The following is a 19154-nucleotide window of genomic DNA, read 5'->3' on the forward strand; positions in this document are numbered from 1 at the left end:
AATAACAGCTATTTGTTTTCTTCATTCAAGGGGGTGCTGATGACTGGCAGTTTGTGTATGAACCGTGGCATCCTCCAAACTGTCAAAACCTCGAGTGTGCAGTGCCTAGAAAAAATACACCAACAACTATCTGCCTGGAAGCCTCTTATGCTGCAACACAGTGTGCATCGTCACCTCCAGTGTTTATCTGCCAGAAATGTGCAGAGCTGGCTGCATCTGACATTCCTGATGAAAAACTTTTGGTAAACATTGTTCAGCCAATGGGGAAGATGCGTACAACTTGTGAAACAAAGGAATGTAAAGGACAGGGCAAACCATGCAGCGTCATGTGCTTTTCTTATGGTTGTGTCAAGGAGAACAGGTAAATTGGAACAACCACCCAAAAGTAGTTAATACAGAAATTGCGCAGTTGCTAGTGTGATTCAAATGAAATGGCCCATGAAGCTACCTGAAGGTAGCAAGTGCCCAACCCAAGGCTGTGGTCTAAGAAAAATTATGTGTGGCCCAAAGGTTCCTAACCACGAAACCCTGGATTCCCAGCACTTAAGTTTATATGAAAAAAGTAAGTTTTTCCAGTCAACCAAAGGTAAAAGTTGGTCACCTATGGTACTTGGGGACTCCCAGAGCACAGCCCTGCAACCTGTTTTCTAAAACAGGTACCCTCCCAAAGAGGTGGTACAAACAGGTCCTTAATCTACAAATTATAGTCAGAACTGTAAACTGAAAACTTGTTTCCATGGACAAAAAAAATATGAATCACTTTAAGCCATTGGTAGCTAAATTCAAATCCAGTAATACAGTGCACTGTAAGAATAAAAAACTGGCCTACAGGGACATATAAATTAATTCTAAGCTTCTCCCTGTTTTTTCCAGACTTAGACCCTTGACAATGTGTCAGGAATGTCACGTACGATATCACAGTGTTGGAGAGGGATATGACCATGTTACACAGAACTTGTTTCCAGATCCCTGGACTCTGCAAGGCCCAGACCAAGCCTACCCTACTGAGGCAGTCATTCGTCTGTTAGGAGAAGCACAGCCCTGTCAGAAAACTAGGAATGAAGCCATGGGGTAAGTGGCTTTATGGCGCAGAAACATTAACCCCTTTGTGTAAAGCAGCAGAAGGGTTTTAAAGTTAATATGGGATAAATTGAATTACGGTAGGGAGTTCAATATTGTTTTCATTCACCTTTTCTTGCGTTTTCTGAAATATTTTAAATACGATTCTTTACCAGTCTGGTCCAAGGGAAACTAGAAGACGAGGAATTGGGAGATGACGTAGACAATGACATAAACAATCGCCGTATGCTGAGTAGATTTGGAGTATGGCTTCTAGTTGGTGTCTGCAATGAGCCAGCGAGATGTGAATCAGCAGAGAGGTTAGGTCGGTTGGTTTCCATGGTGTTATCATGGATAGAGACAGCCTCAACCCTGAGGAGAGACTATGTAGGCGAGTTGCTGAAGAGGCTTACCAGTCAATACGTGTGTCGCTGGCTGACACAGGTCCGAGATAACAAACTAGATGTGCTGTGCGCATGTCTGTCTTCTAACCCTCCCAGCTATGTGAAGGTTGGAGGATGCTGGGATGCCATGTCAAGTATAGAACGCCAACACATGGAGGGGCTCCATCGCTTGTGCTGTGTGGTGCCGCATGGTATTATCACCTCTGAGGTGAGAACTGTGTTTTTTTGTGGTGTGATTTCTTGGAATGTACTCTGATTGTGTTTGAACAATTCATTTGTAATTTGTTCACCGAACCTTTTTAGGTGTGGGAGATTATCATGCCCCAATGGATGGAAGCGATCAAGGCAGATGTCCCGCCAGAAGATTTGGGAAGGTTTAAAGTTTTGTTGACGTAAGTTTGTTTCAGGATGAAATGGAGCTTCATATTTCAGATATTTTTCCCCAATTTCAAAACAGTTTGAATATCAAGCACTTATCAGACAAGTCCGAAATTGTATCGGCAATTTACGATATACCGTAACATTTCTTTTGAATTTCTCTAGGAAAATCTTTGATCCTTTGCTGACGCCACTCAAACTGCCCCCAGAAACCACTCTGGGCTTCATAAGAAAAGCACTCGAGTCTGCTGTGCCTCGTCATCAGGTCGAGGCACTCACTTGGTTGCAGGTAAACAGATTTTTCTCCATTATTTATCTCTCGCTACAAAGAATGAAGCCAATCAAAAGACCAGATAGACATTATTCAGCTGCAGTTTCGTAGAATTCGTCATGGTATTTTAAAGACAGGTTCAGTAGATTATCCAAGTGATGCACTGGCATGTTGTGAAAACAACTTTGGACCTTCCTGGGAAATGTTGAGAAGTCTCTGACATTCTACGGGAATGTTCTAGTAAAATGATCAGAAACATTTGAATGACCTTCGGAAAATTCATTATATCTTTGGGAAGAAGAACGAACTCTTCAGAAAGTACGGTGGTTTTGAGAGATTTTTGAATTGTTCAGAAACGTGCGTTCTCGTTTTCTCAAATGGCTTTAAGTTCTTTGGTCGTGACGTTGAGTTATCTGAAGAATGCATCAAACCAAGAGTTGTAAATGCTAGTATAGTGTAGGTTCAAAGAATGTTGAAAGATATTTGTCCTTTTTACTGACAGATTCTCTCGCAACTTGACATCATCATCAGACTTGAAATGCTCCTCGATATTTTTATCAAAGTTGTTCAAAACTCGTCAGAGTTCTCCGAGGGTGTGGCCACCATGTTTCCTTTCCCATTATTCACCGTGCAGTCACCGCTGACCCAGACTGAGGGCTCGCACATGGCAACACCGGTCAGTGGTGTGCCGTCAGAACTGGGAGAACTCAGTTCAAACCTGTCTTGCTTTATAATGGAACTTGATTTACTGGTAAAACAGGTAATTAGCAGCAGTTTTAATTTTGCTGTAGACCGATCGTTTTTCGTGTGCGTTCTTTGTTCGTTCCCCTCTGCAAAACAGCGTGAAATGACCAAAATTTAGCTTTACGTTGTTTGGAGAATGTCTACACCGACGGCAATTTTATTTATTTATTTTTTTTCGGAATTGAGTGCTGACATTTCATTCTATTTTTGAATTCCTTTGTCCTTGGCGTCGCCCGGCGTTGTCATTATTCATGCTCCCCATTATAGGCGAATGCATTAACATACGTCTTTACGCAGAGAAGGCATCACGCTAGACAAGAATTGACAAGAAACAGTTAAAAAGCTTGTGAAACTTAGTAATTGCTTAAATTTTTGGCTCTTTGGGTGTAAAAAACTGCAAAATTTCTGTGTGGCAAAAGCGCTAATGAACTCGTACTTCTTTGTAAAATTTTGAGTTTTTAAACCTGCGTCGCACAAAAAGTATTTTATACATCGGGCTCACATTCCTTGGGACACTTGGGATAGGTAATCGTGCTGTACCCTTTCAATCTTCAGAACTAATGTTGTTGTAGCTCCATCAGAAACTGTGCTAGTGAGGCAAATATTGTAAACAAAGATTCTCCTATGTCATCAACAGGTGAATATTCAGTTTACTCGCGAAAAACACATGCCAAACAGCGCCGAAAGAGAGGACATTAAAAAGCTTCTACAGTGCATGCTGGATATCTCCTGGGCTGGTGACCATGGCGACCACTCCACTGTGTGTGACATGTGTAATATGACAAGCATATGGTTTAAGCTGGCGCACATGTTACTAGAGACTGTCTTTCCAGAGGGGGGTCCATTACCGGAAGAGGAGGTCCTCAGTAATGTGGCGTTTGGAAGCTTGTTCAGAAACAACTCAAGCAGTAAAGGAGTTTCTAGTAGGAGTTTGTGTAAGTCTGTAGGTTAATTCAGAGCAATAAAAATCTGTTGAGTACGTAAGTTATCTTTATAGATGACTAAACCTCTGTTTTACCGTTTTTATCTAGACTCTTTTATCTAATTATTTGCCATGTTTTATATTATGCCATAGAAAATACAGCCAATCAGAATACAGGAAAGCCCTTGTATATTTGACGGTATTACACTCAACCTTCCCATCGTGCACCGCGCGTATGTCACATTAATTTTGTTGATCACTGTATTTCTATGGCATTGTATAAAATAGTTATGCAACGCTATCTCGTGCTATACCATGGAATATTTCACTTGCCACTTGCATTTTCTTGGTGTACACACTCGCCTAAAGGCTCGTGTATATACGGAGAAAATAAAAGTGACTCGTAGGATATTCCATGGTATACCAATTTCAAAAGCGTTGCAAAACTAGGATATACTAACAGTATGTTGAGGAAAAAATAACAGTATGTTGTTCGAAAGTTTCCATTCTTGCAAACGCGAGTTTTTTTTTTTTGGCTGGAAATGACAAAATATAGTTTTGATTTTAGTTTTCCGTCAATATTTCGTCGTCCATTTTCAGCTTCCAGCAAAAGCCAAGTTGAAACAATCGACGAAGAGGTGTTCAAAGAAACTGACATCACCGATAGTTGCCATGGTGATAATGATCCCGAACCCGAGAACGTACCAAGTGAGGCCGATACCCCTTCCGAACTCAACGAAAATGTAATCTCCTTTGCGGCCATGCGCAGTATGTCAGCGAGCATTGGGTCGTGGAGGAGTGGGACGAGTAGCAGTAGCTGGAGTGCGGTTTGTGATAACTTCCCGCAGCTTCGTCTGCTGCTTGGCTTTCTTAAGGTAAACACTCATCTGCGGTAGAGATTTTCTTTCTGAAGGAGCATCAATCCATATCGCATGCTTGATATAAAGCTATCTTTAGTCAGAAACAACACCACAGTATTAGGGTGCGACAGCAATTGGAATCTTCTCCTATACAAAGAGGCATATTACATCAAACGTTAACACCTTCCCTCAACAAAAGACTCAAATCCAGCAGAGAACTTTGCGTTTTGTCATAAGTATTTCTTTTTGCTTCGTCTCTTCATTACTATTAACACCGTATTTAAGAGCTATCTTGAATGCATACATGTTCTAGTCAGATGATGGTAAAGTTCTTACCAAAATGTAAATAGTTTTGCCAATTGTTGTCTGAATTTCGACACAGTGAATATTCTCGGATTATCATTCTTTCTCTTTAAAAGGTGTCCTCGTATGCCTTACTTTTCTGTTCCGTCTGTAGGAGCTCCCCCGCCAAGAGGACCATAATGTCCAGTTATGTATCTTATGGTGCTTAAAGGTGTTGGTCCTGCGCGGTGATTATCTGCGGATCGCCATGGATGCTGAGGGTGATTTCCTGGCCTATCTACAAGAGATTTTCTTTATTCCCAAGTAAGGATCATTTGTTAGAAAGCTAGTTCATCTCAAATGGAAATTATCTGATGCCTTTTTTTAATTTCCCTCTTTGTCCTTTTTCCTTCTCAACGCCCAGAAAAATTGCTTCACTATATCAGCGCTTTTGCATCCTCATATAAGCTTTTGGAGTCAGTTTTCAAAACAACCATGTTGGTGTACGCAGACAGCAGGAAATGTCTACAGAGAAATTAATTTGTGAGCGCAATGTGAACGCAATAGATTCTACCATTGTGAAAATGTACATGGTATAATTTTCACGTGATTACATGATCATCTGTGTAAAAGAGTCCTTGTAAATAGACTTGCCTCTCGGCAAGTTTGCAGGCAAATACTGCTGGTGGTATCTGGAAAGGCTGTTTTTACGTTAAAACGCTTACGTCTAGACTGTCCACAAGTGATCCTCTATCCTCGTGTCTTTCCTGATGCTGTTTTTTATTAACCCTTTTTTCAACGTTTTGTTTGCATTTTTAGCATTTGGCAGCTTCTACAGGCTGAACACTCAGAGATGTCACACCTGTGTGTCCAGATTCTCCTCCACTGCATCTGTCTTCCCTATGGAGCTGAGAAACTCTGCGACGAAGTCGAGGGCGCTTTTTCAGATGACGATTGGCGGGAAAGGTTCTCGGCTGTGGAGAAAGTCACCATTATTGCGCGATTTCTAGAGAAAGAACACATTAAATCGAACAATATAACCATGTCCGCATTGGCGCACTGTTTTACTTATTTAGTCGGAGCAGTTGAAGACGTTTGCACGCCAGTGCACCTAAGGGCCGTCTCCATGTTAGGTACCATCAGAGCGTCCTCATTAAAGGTCCTTTACAAGTGCATTGAGCACCAATATGACGCCGTGCCCCGGGACCGTCTTCTGTTGATCCACACTTGTCGGATATTGCACCGAATACTTCCTCTCCATACCCCTCTGTGTGGAAAGTTCTTTATCAGTCGCTTCAAGCATTTGCTGATAGAAAACGCAGATTTTGTGTCACTGGGAAGTCCCAAGGGACGCAGTACTTCCGGTTCAGGAGCCACGCCTTCTGCTCCCACCAGTGAGGTTTCTGTGGATAACGGAAGTGACCCGGCGAGGAAAATAGGTTTGTAGCAGGACTGTTTTTTTTGTGCTTACATTCTTTGAAGAAATGATTATCCTCGCTGTAAAAAGAAAAACCCTTATTAAACGTATTTAAGGCTCTCGTGAACTTTTTTCAGGTTTCTGTTTAATGATGTCATGTATATTTACTATCAGTCTTTTGACTCACTTCAGACTTCTCACACAGGACACCTTACCATGGAACTACGATAAATAGAATATCATATTTAGTGTTGACTGACGTGAAAGCCTGACTCGCACTCAGTTGTTATTTATGTGGCTAGAAAACATGATTTGTTTTAGACAAGAAATAACACGCAAACTGCGGTGATAAACATGGCAATAAAGCGCATGTTAAAAAACAAAGTTCATTTACTTGACGTTTCGTATGTTTCAACATACATCTTCAGAAGTGACCGTTAGGAATAGAAGTAACAACTAAATTGCAATTTAAAATAAGTAACTAATTAACGATTATAATGACAGAAGCTGAGAAAAATGTGCATATAAACAATGCAAACTAATAAAGATAAAGCTTTTCGCTGCTTACATTATCATTTAGGGTGGGTTTTAGGGTGGGTTTTAATTCCCTTATTAGCAGAGTGAATAACGCGTAAAGGTCATTTCTTAACCTTGGTGCATTATTTCTCTTCCTTGAAGCTCCCGCTCCTCGTTCTCAGCCCATCACAAGGTCTCTTATGGCTCGGAGTGGCCTGGGTAGCCAGCTTCGCAGGACCTCTTCTTCGTTTCGTTGCAGTTATACATTTCGTTTTCCGGGCGAGAGAGTCACATACAACAGACAGGTGTCTTCAAGCTCAGAAGGTATTCAACGCCTCTGTGATTATAGAATTTCAAATGTGACGAAATTTGCTGGGCATGGTGATGATTTCAGATTCTCTTTCGTTGATGGCCTGATCTGACATTTTTTGACGTATATTTCATTATGTTAGCGAATCCGTTTCAAGAGTGCGTACGACTCCTTGAATTTGTGGAAGTCAGTCCTGGGGCCCGTTTCTCGAAGGTCCCGAAAAGTTTTCGCACCCGAAAAGTCGTAGCAAAATCTCAAACCTTATGATTACAGAGCGGTTTTTTCCACCTATTCTAAATACAAACAAAGTTCCCTTCATACAAGAAGCTTCAGGCGTGTACACCTCTATGTCTTTAAATACTGATTAACTAAAATTAACTAAAAACAGCTTTTCGGGCCCGAAAAGTTTCCGGGGCTTTCGAGAAACGGGCCCCTGGGTTGTTTCCTCTCCGTGGAAGGTTTCTAACACCGTGATGGAGTCGTAACTGACTCATGGAGGACTCTTCGTCATCAAAATAATCTTATTCCTTTGTTTTTTTTCTTTGTTTCGGAAAGGAAAAATACAACACCACTTTAGGTTCTGCGCGAAAATGTTCTTTAAAAACACCGGGCAATATTCCGTGGGAAATTCTCACAATGCTATTTATACGAGAGAATGGAAGACACCGCTTAACTAAACCGTGAAGTAAGCAAAAAGGGAGCTTTAGCAATGACGACGTCGACGCCGAGGACGACGCTTTGTAAAAAGTGGATGTATGTTTTACCTTCGAACGTCGCAGTTGTCTGGATCTGTTCAGTGCGCCTATCATATGCAGTGACGGCGTTCAATTCCAAAGGAAGATATGAAACATGAGCCAGTTTCGGTTCACGTTCTCCAAAACACGTACAACTTGGTCATTTCACGTTGTTCTTTCGCAGATGACGGTTTCGAAACGTAGTGAGATTCAAAACGCACGTGCGGAACCATTGTTCTGCTCATTAAACCTTTTGTTTGGTTGTTTTCGTTGGCGTCTCTGTCGTGGTTTGCTAAAGCTCCCTCATTGATACGGCAGCGACAAACTTACGATTCAGTTCCTTACAGTGAAGGTGTTTGAACTCGGGTTTATATCATATTGAAGAAAAGCGGTACTGATGTCCTGTCTGATCTCGCTATTTTTGTACTTGTCAGCTAAGAGGTCGTCTAGTGGCAGTCGGCAGCGTCGCACAGGAGGTTTCGTCAGCCAGGCTGGCTCTATCGACATCTCAGACCGTATGTTTCTGGGGGGCCGCATCCAGTCTAACCTTCCCACTGTCCAGGAGGAGGACAATGAAAGCTCTCGTCATTCGGTGTCCTCCAGTGATTCCTCCTTCAGCCAGATGCTTGCTGGTGTGCAAGAGGGCGGCAGTCTGGAGGCTGAAGCCACTCATCAGTTGGTCACCCTAGTCATGGACTTTCTGAGTTACCCTGGAGCCAACAAAGGAGTGCAGAATTCAAGTTTTGTCAAGACAGAGAGTTATGAGATCATACAGATGAGCCATTACCTTGGTGTTCTCATGGGATATGATATCAAGGTCGGCGAATTTACTGGGAATCCTCGGAGACTAAGGTACAATTGTCCTTTGTCTTCTTTTCCAATATATGAATTCATATCAAGGATTTATTAAAAAGGGCCAAGTGATACTTCAGTATTTTAGGGGACCTGTTTCATGAGAACTAATGTGAAGTCGGTTTTCTGGTTAATTGTTGGATATCGGTGGACTTCACTTTGTCCATTAACCTGGCGAATGTTCACCAAATATTTCTCAGAATCGTATCACATCCAATTAAAATCGATTGAAGGTAGATCATGCGTTCCCGAAAAGTATTCCTTCTAGGTTCTTCCTTGTTGTCGAAAACGTGTTCTATAATTTGAGAAGTCCTCTGTGTTTGTTATGCTAAGGAAATTAAGATTTATGCTCGAGCTAACAGAATTCACTCAACATTTTCATTACCAGGTTGTTCCCAGTCTTTCACGCGTACATGGCTGGAATCGTGCAAGTCCTGGATCAGAATCAAGAATGGGGAGGAGAGCTGTTAAACCTCACTCTACAGCTTCTGCTGTTCTGCGCGGCTCCTAAGCCACAGAAACGAACTCATATCCCGGAATTTTCGCTGGTGAGAATACCGCTGGATATGCGACAGACCTGGCTCATGGCCTGCCTCATAATACTGTACAAGGTAATGAGTTTTCTTTCAAATGCATTTAAATAAACCCGATCACGATGTTCCCCAAACACTCCTTCGTTGTTTCAACGCATCATGGAACATTGCGGGTCTCTGGGAACAAACTCCTTTTTAGTACTTTGTTTTAGCGCCAACTGAAAAATAAACTTTCGTTTCATGCAACATCATCATCACAACAACAACATCACGAGCGAATTTGCCCCGATGAAAAGACGCAACACATCACTTGCGATTGCTATTCCTAAGTTGTTGTTGCCTTAGGGAATGGAGTAGTTTTTTTCTATTAGGATGTAAGGATGTTTTGACGTGTAACGTTAGATTTTTCGTGGGAGATGGGTTGGGCGGATGTTTAGTACCATAAACCTCAGAACGAGCGGTCCGATGACCAGAGTTATTGTGCTGTGAGGAAGCTTACTGTCAGAGTGACGTTCTCCATCAATGAGGTCACATGACTACCGACGAAATGTTCAGGCAACCTGATGAAAAGCTGGCTGGGGGAGGGGAGGGTCACCCTCCATGGACTAGCATGCGTTGAGGAAGGGGGTATAGCAATACTAACAGTCGCTTCATGCTGTGAAAACCAGAGAAAGCGCTGGCCTGCTTTCACACTTGACTCCGAAGAAGGTTCACTTAGTGAACAATGTTTGAACTTCTCACATTGTAGATAGACTGCTGGCAGTCTGTTTTCCCCTCAACTCAGGCAGGGATTATGAGACGATACCGCATTTCACCAAGGAAGGGATTAAGACGAGACGTGGGTGTGACACAATACTTACTCGGCGGTTCAGCTCGTGCTGGTTATGTTTTAACTAGAAGGAAATCAATACACAAGACGAGTGCTTGCAATAAGCCTAAATTTAGGGGAGCAGGGCTGGCGCAGTGGTCAGAGAGCTCGCCTCCCAGCAATGTGGCCCGAGTTCGATTCCTGCCCGGTGCCATGTGTGGATTGAGTTTGTTGTTGGTTCTCGCCTTGCTCTGAGGGTTTTTCTCCGGGTTCTCCGGTTTTCTTTCCTCCACAAAAACCAACATCTCCAAATTCCAATTCAACCAGGATAGAGGACCTGCATGAAAACCAGCTCAGACTGATGTGGCTTCCTCTCTAAATATTGTAATGTATTTAGTTTTTTATATACCGATTCTTCTCTTTACAGTATCCTTTCCACGCGGATGCTCATAAACGAGACACAAAGAACCTCATTCACGTTGTTGTTAACACGCTGGAGGCCCAGGATCACATTTGCAAGAGGCCCAAAGAAGGTCTACCAAAGAGGGCCAGTGTGGCGTCGCTATTTGGGGACTCATTGACTTCGGGCCCAGGAGATGCATCCACTCGATCAGGTAACAGAGCCAACGTCAAAATACGAAATCTCATTACCGGACTCCAGGCATTTCCTTAAATGTTGGTTCTGAGAGTTGGTTGGTGTGTCAAAGAATCTACCTTGTCACTCTTTGGCAATTTTAAAACTGCTATTTGAGTGGAAACTGTACAGTATGCATTGTATGCCAAGGGGGGCCGCTGGAAGATGTACGGGCGATTAAAACGTTCGTAAATTTCTTTCAAAATGGGATCATGCATTAGGGTCTTGCAATCTCTCTCACAATGTTTCTCGGTTCCTCACACAAACCGCAGCGGTGCACCAGTCTTTGAAACCAAACTCCGCCCTTTCTTTTCCCACTGTTCTTCTTTACTAAGCATGTAGTCTTTCGTTAAAAGTTCACATTTCGATTATTCGAGAATTCCTCCGCTCTTTTGAGCCCAGTCTCGCGAGGAATTTCTCCAGCTGACCACTGAACTAAACTGCTGCAATCATCATCTTGCAGGGGGAGAGGTCGCTTATCACGATTTTTGAATATCTGTTAAACAAAAACTATGTTATTTGCATCTTTCACTAGAAACTCCAGGAAGCCCACTCTATCGTCGTTCTAACACAGACAGACAGCTGTCACTTCCTACATCCGGGACTATCAACAAATCACGTGACGAAGAAAAAGAGAAGCGCCTTCCAGAAAGGCAAATCTCGTCTCCATCGGCGTTTAGCACTGGAAGGACTCAAGAAAAAAGTGAAGAGGAGAAAGAAAAAGACGAAAAGCAGTCGGAGACGATCGATAACTCGAGAAAGGTTTCCGAGACTCCATTGACTGACGTCGCGGTTGTTAGTTCTTCAGAGCGACTATTGCCCTCTAGTACTCCGATCCAGGACCTGCCGGCCTTTCCAAGTGGCGCGCGGCGAGTGATCCCGAGTACTAGCCGTGAAGAAGATAAGCCTGTGGAAAGGACTGGTGCGGAGGGAGCGCCTGGGACCGACAATAAGGGACGAAAAGGTATGAGAGAAACTGGTAACGATAAGGTAAAGTAACTGATTTGTTCCAGTGAAGAAATCAAATAGTTGTATTGTTCTGTGTCATAGCTTCGTTTTTGAGCTTTGCTGCTTAAAAAACAGACAGTGATTAACTTAAAAGACAAAACATATAATGTGAGACATATAGGGTTGAATATTGAGAAACACGGTTCACGGCTTGCAACAATTAGACACTAAACTTAATCTTAGAGGCATTTAATGTTTATCAAAATTTTCAGGTTAAAGAACTTTTGACAAAGTCGTTACTTTTTCAGAACAGGTAACGTTAATTAATCTGATTACACGAAGCTAAACATAAATACACCGTGGTTATCATGGACTTACTTTACGTTTAAACATTTTTATGGTTTTTCCACTGTTGTTTCAGCTCGTCCTCTTTCGTGGCGCGTCTCCAGTGCAGGGAGTAAACATAGGTCTTTCAACCTTTCTTTACGCTTTAAGAGGCGGCCGCGGCTAACTGGTTAGTAACAACCGCGTAAATTAAATTTTAATATCGTAAAATAAATTTAAATTGAATTAATCCTAACTAATTTGGAGCGGTTTTCAAGCTCTGGAAATTCATAGTGCTGTTTTTTGCTCAGCTCTCTGATTGGTCCAAACACTGGTGTGCCACTAACCAATTAGGAACTAATTAGAAGCAAAAGAATGGTCACTTTGCTTTGTTACGTTTCCCAGCGCTTGTGACGTTTACATGTATCTCGCGCTTAACGCAGTTGCATTTTTTTCCCGCGCTTGGCATTCGTTGTATGAGGGTGTCTCTCGCTTTGATTGGTTCACTGATTACTTTAGTTTTAGTGTGCCCCCGAAATATTGCTTTAGAAAACCACTCTTTGAAACAGTGATCGTTGTTTTACCACACAAAATAATATTATAAACTAGCTAATATTATAATATTAAAGACTGGCGAGGAAGCCTTACAGGAAACATAAAAGGGTTAAAACATTAAGCTTCCGCGTTAGAACAATAAGTTAACATTGCTGGAAATAATACAATACAAGTTCAGCAATAGACGATTAGCTGAAGGTAAGGATTAAAATGTCTTACACAAGTCTAATGTTACCGCAGACGTGTATTTAATTTGACCTTTAAGAATTTGCGGGAGAGATTAACCAAATCGTGAACTAAAGAGTTTAAACAGTTAGGTCCTCAATAACAGTGGTCTGGTATTTGTCGAAGAAAGTGGTAGATTAAAAGCACAGCATTTCTTGTATTATAAGAAAAACATAGCATGAAATGAATTGTTGCAATCATGATATAAATTTAAACGACATAATTATAACATTTCCTTGACGATAAACGTAAATTGTATGTCAATTCGATAATTATGTAAGTTTGTAAACTGGTGCCTCCCGATAACAGCCAAAGAGTTTTCGATTCCTGTCACCAATCTGAAAATTGGGTAAGCAGCCTTAAATACAAAAGCAGTGGCGAAAGCTTGACGTCATAATGATACGTCACGTTGCTTAGCTACTGCTTTGATCCAAACTGTGGGCTCAGTTAATTTACAGAGATTTACAAAGGTATGTGTTCATAATTCTACCTGGTGATTGAAAGCAAGCGGTTTTCCTCTTTTTGGGCCTTGGAACATCTAAAACATCATCGACTTTTTAAGGCCACTTATCATAACTGATGAAACATGAGAAAAAAAGAGAATTTTTACAAAGTGGTTTAGATTTTGTGGCAGATTTGCAAGATATGTACTCATTACCTTACGTAGGCTCTCCGCGTCATTTAAATCCAAGATGGCGGCTGGTCTCCATCTCGGATTTTACGAATGAGAGAAGGTTGGTAAAGACAAAGGTATTAGTTTCTAAAGTAGCAGTTGGGCTGTGTCGGCGAGCACGTGAAAAACTTAGCTAGTTTTCAACATGGGGTTAATAACAGGTAAGTTAACCGCTGTAACGAGTTGTTGAAGCTGAAGTATCGAGCATCAGCCCTTCTTCGGAGCAAAGAGGCTGGTAAAGAGTCCATTAACGTCTTTCTTTTTCCTTAACTCTGTAGTCTCCATAGACTCAACCAGCAGCCGTGACACGCGCGAAATGGACATCAGTAGGCCAGGAAGCGTGGAGGGCTCGCTATCGATCAGCAATGGCGAGCATCGAAGGGGTTCAAAACCCAAACTGTTCCGTGGAACCTCAACGCGGTCCTTTGATAAGGTGCTGGACGGCAACACCGATAAGGAGCCTTTTGATGGGGACCTGGAGCTCGACTCATGCCCCGAGTGTGGGACCTCGCTCGAACAGTTTGACGAGGAGACTCTTAACCTATGCATTGTGGTGCTTTCCACGTTTGTACATCAGAGCCCCTCCATGGCAATGCCCTTTCTACTTCGAATGCTGGAATGCGTTGCGAGGTAAGTGCTCAGAAACTTGTGGAATCTGTCCCATCCTTGCTAAGCTTGCTTAAATTTACTTGAAGCAAATTTCCGTTTAGGGGTTATGATGGACGTCAAATTCCATTAATAGGAACTATAGCCGTATTGAAAAAATATTTTAATATATATTATTGCAGGTAAATTTGAAGGTTTTTGTCAGTCTGCTAAATAAGCAGCATCTTCACATTAGAGGATGTGGATTAAAAAGCAGAGAAAGCCAAAGCTTCAGTTGTTATTGTTCTCCGTAACCGAAACATCTCGTTGTTTTACGCCCAAAATTCTTTGAATGCGATACCTCTCTTGTTCTGTGTTGTTGTACTCTTATCGTAGTCGAATTCTGTCTAACTTGGAAGAAATTTCTTTAGGATTATAAGCTTGATACAAATTTGTCCGATATTGATTCAACCCCTTGCCGGCATCATACTCAACATCGTACGCTGTGTAGTTCTGTGATTGATCTGAGGTTCTCGATTCTTTTGTAGGAAATGTGTACGCCCTTTGTTTGCTTGGGAAGAAAAAAGGTAAGTCTCTGTGAAAACCAACACTTTATATGAACTTGTATTGTGAAGTTCTGTAGCTTGGAACATCACGGGCCAATAGGTAAGGAACAAATCACACTATGATTACTACTGAACATTTATTTATTGTTTTATCTTTGTTTTCAGTAATGTGCTTATTCCTGGCTCAATAAGAGAGGTATCTAAACAGTTTCTAAGATGTGTCCTGATCAAGCTTGCTCCTAATGGCATCTTCTCCGAGCTCTTCCGCAGCTCTTTGAAAGGTAACCAACAGTAACAGATGAAAATCATGTTACTTGTTGCTTTTTGTCAGTTAGTAGACGAAGTTGAAAGGCAGACAGGGGTGGTTTCATTAGCTGTCTAGTGTAAATTACTACTACTTTTCCTATAACTTCAAGGTAACGTTAAACAGTGAAAATATTAATTGTGAGCTGTTTACATATCACCATTCACTGTTTTCCTTGTTCTATTTTTCCTCTGTAGATGATACTCTTTTAAAAGCTCTGGCCATTTCTTTGAATGATTTCTCGTCGTTCGATCAGATGTCCCCGATAGCCTACTTACTAGAGGTATTCTAAGATTATACTACACTTCACTTCGATTTTTGTAACCAGTCACAAAGGACACAGACAATCAAGTGAGACAACCAAAACTCGAAGCAGATACATGCATGGGAGCGAGTCACATTTGGTGTTGTATTTACTTCTGATTGGTCGAGGAAGTGGTTCGAGTTTATTTAACCAATCGCTAAGCGTAGAACCGCAATCGTAATTTCCTTTCGGTACTCAAGTGAAAACCGCTCTAAGTACAATTCATTTTAAAGACAAGTGGTAGATTTGTTTGTTTGTTAATTACGTATATCTAGACCCAGAAATAGTTCTTTCTTTATATATTTATCTAAGAAATTGTAACATTCACATTGTTTTAGTTAAATACGCTTTCCGTAAGTTTTCCATAAAGATAAATCTGTTTTTGGCTTTTTAATTCTTAAGAGCAGTGAGCATCTGATTTCTCACTACAATATCACTACAATGTTCAACAGACATGTGATAAGAATGAGGTAATCATCAACTAGGGACAACAATGTCCTGATGTAGCACCAAGTTCTCAGAGCTACCTTTAAAAGAAATGGGTCACAATAAGTAAGGAGAGTTAATATTTTGAGCTGCTGCGTTCAGTAGTTACTTTTTGTTTCAGGATGTTCTTGGGTCCAGGACTCTCGGTGACCGCGTGTTGGGGTTGCTAAGTAACATGGACACGTACTTTCGGTTCGCCTCGCGTGAGCCCACGAGTGCTTGGGAGAGTCAGCTGTCTCATTTTGAAGCATTCTTTAGGAAACTGCCTTCAGTTTTGCCAGAAAATGTAAGTTAACACTACATGAAAAGAATCATTGCTGCATTGCAAAATGTTGGCTTGATGCAGAAACCAGTAACATGACTTCATTTTGTATAGATAATATATGTCCTTGAAAAGGAAAGGCTGAGGCTGCCGCTTTTGTCCAGGGTTCCCGTCATTTGTCGGGAACATTTCTTCAAAATCAAACCTTTATTGGTCTTTATTCTGGGGCTGTGTTTCCTTATCGAACTTTTTTCGTTTTTTATGTCAGTCTCATATTCATACTAAAAATAGTTCAAATCCTACTCCCTGCTGCTGGATGGATTTTTGTTTGGTGGTCGTGAAGTCAGCTCTACCAGGTCTTGTAAATAGCCAAGTGGTTCGGCTTCAACCAGTTGGAAACTTGTTAAAACAAGTTTTCAGTTCTATTTGCAATCACTAAATACCACATGTGACACTTAAATAAAGTGATTTATTTTGATAGTGTCACAATATTTGGGAGAAAGAGGATGCCGTGTTTAGCTGATAAGATAGACTTGTTGTCAGTTGACCAAAGTTCCATTTTCATTTCTTGTTTTCTTTCACAGTGCGATTTAACACCCACGTTTCGCATTATGTCTGCCATACTCAATGCTGCGAATTCTTCCTTCAAGGTAATAGAAATATGAACCTAAAATGTCTGGATAAATTGACTGTGAAATTTGGTCTTAATTAGGGAGCTTAAGAAAACCACAACGACAACGGGAACGTCGCCAAACAAAAGGTTTAATGAGCAGAACAATGGCTGTGCACGTGCGTTATGACTCTTAGTACATTTCTTTGCCGTCCTCTGCAAAACAACAACGTGAAATGACCAAATTCTGCGTTGTCCAGAGAACGTGAACCACGACCTATTTCAAATTTATCGCTGTTTTCCAGATTCAGTTTCTTGATAGTTTTGACAGTGATAAACAAAGTAAATGACGTTAGAGTACCGCGAGATTCGTAGGTAAAATATAAATTTATGTTTTGAATCGTCGTTGTCTTTGGCGTCGCCTTCTTGGTTACTGAAATTCTCTAATCGAATTTTAACTTCCTCGTCATTCATCTTGAAGGGCTGATTCATTTTGTTTTGTTTCAGATGTTATTGCCATCGTTCGCTCAAGTGATCAGTTACGCCATCAACAAATGTTCATTTCGGCTTCAAGATTTGTTGGAGCTGTGTATCAAGTGCACTGAGACTTTTCCAAAGGTTTGGTGATTTGTGAAATGATATGCTGTGTATGTAATGTCACTATTTGAGCAACGCTAACAACACAATAAGCAGGCCAATGAATGGCAGCATTAGATGGACCGGTCATTTCCGCGTTACCTTGTGCCTCTGTTTCGAAAATTAACTTATAGGCGGAACACATTTCCGTGTGAATGGTTTCGCACGAACACTCGTTTTGACACAGAGGCTCAAGGTATCCCGGAAATGGCCCATTGTGTTTCGTGAATTGTTCGTTTGATGTATGGAGACCATTTCTGGAGACCAATTACCATACTTCAGGAGGTGTGGAGTGATTGTGAGTTCTGTCTTAGGTAGGTTAAACTCACTCCATATCGCTCTGTCTTTTTCAATCTTACAGGAACGTAACAAGCTATTTTTGACTCGTGCGGTTGTTCTGGAGCTCGTGCACGCTGTCAAATTTCGGTCTTCAATCCCTGACACAAATCTCCAGTCTGTCCTACAGGTACATAACTGCGCTTTAGAGCGGTTTTCTATTTATATCCAAAATAAATAATGTGTTTTCTTCGTTTCGTGTTCTGCATTTGCACAGTCCTAACCGATGAGGGCGAAGGCGTTGTTTTCTCGTTCAGTCAAGAACCAATCATTATTTGTCTCAAGCAACTTTCCGCGCGCCTGCCACTGGTTACACGCTTTTCCGGGCTTACCACTGGTTATTTGTTTTCTCGCGCTTGGCACTGGTAACATTTTTTCCTGCGCTTGCCACTGGTTACTTGTTTCTTGCGCTTGCCACTGGTTAGTATACATGATTTCCCGCGCTTGGCACTAGTTTCATGTTTTCCCGCGCTTGCCACTGGTTTCATGTTTTCGCGCGCTTGCCACTGGTTTCACTTTTTTTCCGGGCTTGCCACTGGTTACTTGTTTTCCCGGGCTGCTCAGGACACGTGTTTCCGTCAAGATTTGTAACCGGCTTATATTGCGACAGTCAGCGTGAAAGCGCCTTATTTGCAATGTAACGGCAGCTGTTCTATGATTATAATACCTTCAAATTGTTCTCCTTTTTCTCTATTTTCAGTTTGTGGCCGTCGATGCAGGAAGTAGGATCAGTTTTGGCAGCGAATCAGACAAAGCTCCTTACGATCTGCCGTTTGGGGTGAGAATTGCTTCATATTCCCCTGCAGTGCGTTACCTCTGCCACACCATTCACTGACGTTACATTTTGTTTGTTTTAGTCACGCACTCGAGCCCTTGATTGCATTCGTCAGTACATCGTGGAGGCGGTGGAGTTTATTAAGGACTGGAATTTTACCGCTAGATCAAGCAAAGTACGTGGAAGTTTGTGATAGTGCATTAGCCTTTTGTCTCTAGCCTGCGTAGCAGACGGAATTTTAACCCTGTAAATAGATACTGGCGGTATGTAACGCCCGCGACACGTCGGCGACTCAGCCTAGGTTGTTTCACGTCTCTAAAAAATGCGGTCTTTTCTTCGGCAGACGAAACAAACGCTGATGAAACTGGACGTTTTTTGGAAGCTATAATGCACTAGGCATATGAAAAATATCTTTGTGACCTTGTGTCCCAGGTAAAAGCAACGTCTCTCTACGCATGTGCAATCCTTCCCCAGTTGGAGAGATGCGTAAGACTGGACCCGAAAAATTTCATAGTGAGACGTAGCACTACAGAGATTTATGTCTCTGATTGGTTTGTGCTTGGTTTTGGACGTAACATCCCATAACTTCCCATCACCGGTGGCCTCATGGTTAGTGCGCTCGTCTCCGGATCGAGTGGTCCGGGTTCGAGACCTGACCAGGGACATTGTGTTGTGTTCTTGGGCAAGACAGTTTACTCTCACAGTGCCTCTCTCCATCCAGGTGTATAAATGGGTACTGGTGAACTTTATGCTGGGGGTAACCTTTCGATGGACTAGCATCCCATCCAGGGAGGAGTAGAAATACTCTTAGTCGCTTCTTGTTACAGAAACTGGAATAAGC

The 19154-nt window shown here is 41.8% G+C and overlaps 1 protein-coding gene across 3 annotated transcripts in view; it reads left to right on the forward strand.

Annotated features, from left to right (window-relative positions):
- Positions 1-19154, forward strand: part of LOC145485841 (protein unc-79 homolog) — a 35931-nt gene that overhangs the window by 4741 nt on the left and 12036 nt on the right. Inside the window, exons 6-31 of one of the 3 annotated variants that reach the window (XM_081464485.1) lie at positions 31-361; positions 874-1071; positions 1236-1671; positions 1767-1855; positions 2007-2130; positions 2615-2872; positions 3494-3791; positions 4379-4653; positions 5096-5244; positions 5740-6359; positions 7016-7177; positions 8332-8749; positions 9138-9360; positions 10518-10704; positions 11260-11688; positions 12094-12186; positions 13728-14079; positions 14583-14621; positions 14766-14881; positions 15102-15187; positions 15816-15980; positions 16541-16606; positions 17074-17184; positions 17564-17668; positions 18239-18316; positions 18396-18488. In XM_081464485.1, the coding sequence (XP_081320611.1) occupies positions 31-361; positions 874-1071; positions 1236-1671; positions 1767-1855; positions 2007-2130; positions 2615-2872; positions 3494-3791; positions 4379-4653; positions 5096-5244; positions 5740-6359; positions 7016-7177; positions 8332-8749; positions 9138-9360; positions 10518-10704; positions 11260-11688; positions 12094-12186; positions 13728-14079; positions 14583-14621; positions 14766-14881; positions 15102-15187; positions 15816-15980; positions 16541-16606; positions 17074-17184; positions 17564-17668; positions 18239-18316; positions 18396-18488 (5501 nt within the window). The remainder of the gene's footprint in view (positions 1-30; positions 362-873; positions 1072-1235; positions 1672-1766; positions 1856-2006; positions 2131-2614; positions 2873-3493; positions 3792-4378; positions 4654-5095; positions 5245-5739; positions 6360-7015; positions 7178-8331; positions 8750-9137; positions 9361-10517; positions 10705-11259; positions 11689-12093; positions 12187-13727; positions 14080-14582; positions 14622-14765; positions 14882-15101; positions 15188-15815; positions 15981-16540; positions 16607-17073; positions 17185-17563; positions 17669-18238; positions 18317-18395; positions 18489-19154) is intronic. The other 2 variants (XM_081464487.1, XM_081464486.1) reach the window with 2 other exon arrangements.

Source organism: Orbicella franksi, chromosome 4, assembly GCF_964199315.1.
Source record: "Orbicella franksi chromosome 4, jaOrbFran1.1, whole genome shotgun sequence".
Classification (NCBI taxonomy): domain Eukaryota; kingdom Metazoa; phylum Cnidaria; class Anthozoa; order Scleractinia; family Merulinidae; genus Orbicella; species Orbicella franksi.